At 38.4% G+C, this 2,472-nt stretch overlaps 1 protein-coding gene across 1 annotated transcript; it reads left to right on the top strand.

The window, feature by feature from the left end:
- The first annotated feature begins 464 nt into the window (after positions 1-464).
- On the top strand, positions 465-1,898 carry LOC119688680. The gene has a single exon (XM_038103349.1). The coding sequence runs from the start codon at positions 465-467 to the stop codon at positions 1,896-1,898; it is 1,434 nt and encodes a 477-aa protein (XP_037959277.1).
- Positions 1,899-2,472: the final 574 nt, after the last annotated feature.

The following is a 2,472-nucleotide window of genomic DNA, read 5'->3' as shown; positions in this document are numbered from 1 at the left end:
TGGCCCCCTCTGTCTCAGCATTTATGGGCAACTCTCTTCCGTCCCTGTCCCCACAGCTTTTCCCCACTGTACCCTCTCTTAATTACTTTCCAGCTCTTTACCCTTGTGCGATACCTGGGGATTTTATTAATCTCACTACAATCACTGTTCCGTTAGAGATGCGTATTTTGGTTAGTTTTGGTCCCAATTACTGTCCTGTTGCTCCGCCTACCATCTCCAATTACTACACAGCCCTGGCTCAGTATTACAAGTATCACACTGAATATCAAAATGATTTGGGACTTTATTGTAAGGCTTTGATGGATGACCATTATGTAAAATTCTTGGCTGCAATGCGTACTCATCGTGTTCCTTCACCTTACCATTCCATGCTTACGCATTTATTCAACGTTACTCATAAATTCCTTTAGGCTCGTAATGATTTATTGTTGGTCCAGTCTGACAAGTGCAAGGCCACTATATTAATGTATAGGGATTCTTACATTGGAAAAATTGATGACCTATTGCAGAGTTATATTAGTACTGGAGCTTGTTCAATATTCATCGGTGATCAGGACCAGCTTTCTCGCAAGATTCAGGCGCAGTACCGGAAGGTTGTTAATCCTTTGTGTCGTCTTCATGCTGCTAAACCTAATCTTTATCCCTCCTCTATAAATGCTAGCCTTAAGAAGTTATTATCATCCTCGCCAACCTTCCCTTATCTATATGGAACTATCAAGACCCATAAGCTTGACAATCCGGTCCGTCCGATTTGCAGTCCCATTCAATGGTACTCTCACCCCTTACACAAGCTATGTCAGTTTTTCTTATCTGCTGCTCTCCAGAGTAAGCTTTCGTGTCATAATCTGTCTAACATTAATAAGCTTACCGATCATTTACTACAATTGCAGCCTCGTCCAGGTTATGTATTAGTTACAATGGCAATACGAGAAATGTACCCAAGTACTCGCATCCCTCCTTTATGGGATTTACTGCAGTTTTTTATGGGTCAGGATTGGTTTAAAGCTGCTTGCCCTATCGATGTCAGTATGTTGCAATCTATATTAGATTTTATACTCCATAAGGCCAATTATTTCACATTCAATGGTGATTTGTATCAGCAACACGAAGGGTTACCACAAGGTGGAGGGGCCTCTGGCTTATTGGCCACCATATTTCTAGATGCTCAGATTGAACTTAATTATAATCCATTGTTCTTGTCCCATAGTGTTTTAGCTTGGTGGAAGTATATCGACGATGTGCTCCTCTACATGCCTTCTTTCTCTGTTTCTAGTTTTATGGATGCTTTTCCCCGTCTCATTGGATACGACGTAACTTATACTGTAGAAAAACCAGATCTCAAATATAGTGTTTACCCTTGTGTTGCTTATCTCGATCATCGTATTTTCCAATCCTCTCATGCTTTCTTAGTAAATGTCTATCATAAGTCCACCGAATCCATGCGTTTGACCCATTATACTTCACATACATCCATTAAAGTTAAGCAATCTGTACTCTCTACTCATTTGCGTCGTGTATTTTATCGCACTAGCGATACTTTCCTTTCCGTAGATCTTGCTGACTGTCTTGTTCGGTTCTATACCAACGGTTATCCTCAGTATCTTGTCCATTCTGAACTGGAAAAATTACTCACCAACTATAATGAGCCTTATGGTCAACCTTTGACTTCTTATCGCCGCTCTCTCATTTCTAAATTCCTCTATCCATATGGGTTACCAAATGGCCATATTTATCCTAGTCTCTTCAATCCTACTTCACAACCTAAACTGTATCGTCGCAGTATTGTCTTCAGCTGCGAGGATTTTGTCAAAATATTGCATCATGCTCTTCACAAAATAGATGGTAGTGTACCAACATTCTCTAAAGCTAAAAGTTTATTCTCTGCTTTACATATGTAATCTGCCTCCTATCATCTGCATTCATTGTTCCAAAAAAGATATGTTGCAGCGATCCAATGAATTCAAATAGTGCTCTTTTAGATCTTTTAATATTTTGTGGAAATAGATATTGATTCGTGTTCTTCATATTCTCAACTTGCCGTTTCATTGTGTCTAAAAGCCGATTACACTGCCCTTCAAAAGTTTGTAAATTTTCACAAGTCTTACTCATTGTGATTAAAATTCTATCTGCTTGTTTTATTGTGTCGAAAAATGAGTTTAAGTTAAAGTATACTACCATATTCCATGATGATGCAACTACGTCCACTGATCCGATGTGGTTGAATATAAAAATAAATGCGATGAATATGGTAAGAATATTAAGGAACTAAAGGAACAGGATGGGCGATATATGAGATTACAAAATGATCATATATCAATAAAAATTGATTTCGAACCGGAACTTCAAAAAATCGAAAAAAAAGAATCTGCAAAGAATAGTTTTCATGATAGCTTGAATTCTTGTAATGCATCAACAGGTAATCCCTCAAGTTCTTGTAAAGTCCCAAGGACAGGTGACAGACTTGCAAAAACA

The sequence above is a fragment of the Teleopsis dalmanni genome, chromosome X (genome assembly GCF_002237135.1).
Source record: "Teleopsis dalmanni isolate 2A chromosome X, ASM223713v2, whole genome shotgun sequence".
Lineage (NCBI taxonomy): Eukaryota > Metazoa > Arthropoda > Insecta > Diptera > Diopsidae > Teleopsis > Teleopsis dalmanni.
Note: the sequence above shows the minus strand (reverse complement) of the source record. Positions and strands in the feature narration are given on the sequence as shown.

Coding starts and splice junctions, on each gene's coding strand:
- LOC119688680 (XM_038103349.1), top strand. CDS start 465: ATGTATAGGGATTCTTACATTGGAAAAATTGATGACCTATTGCAGAGT.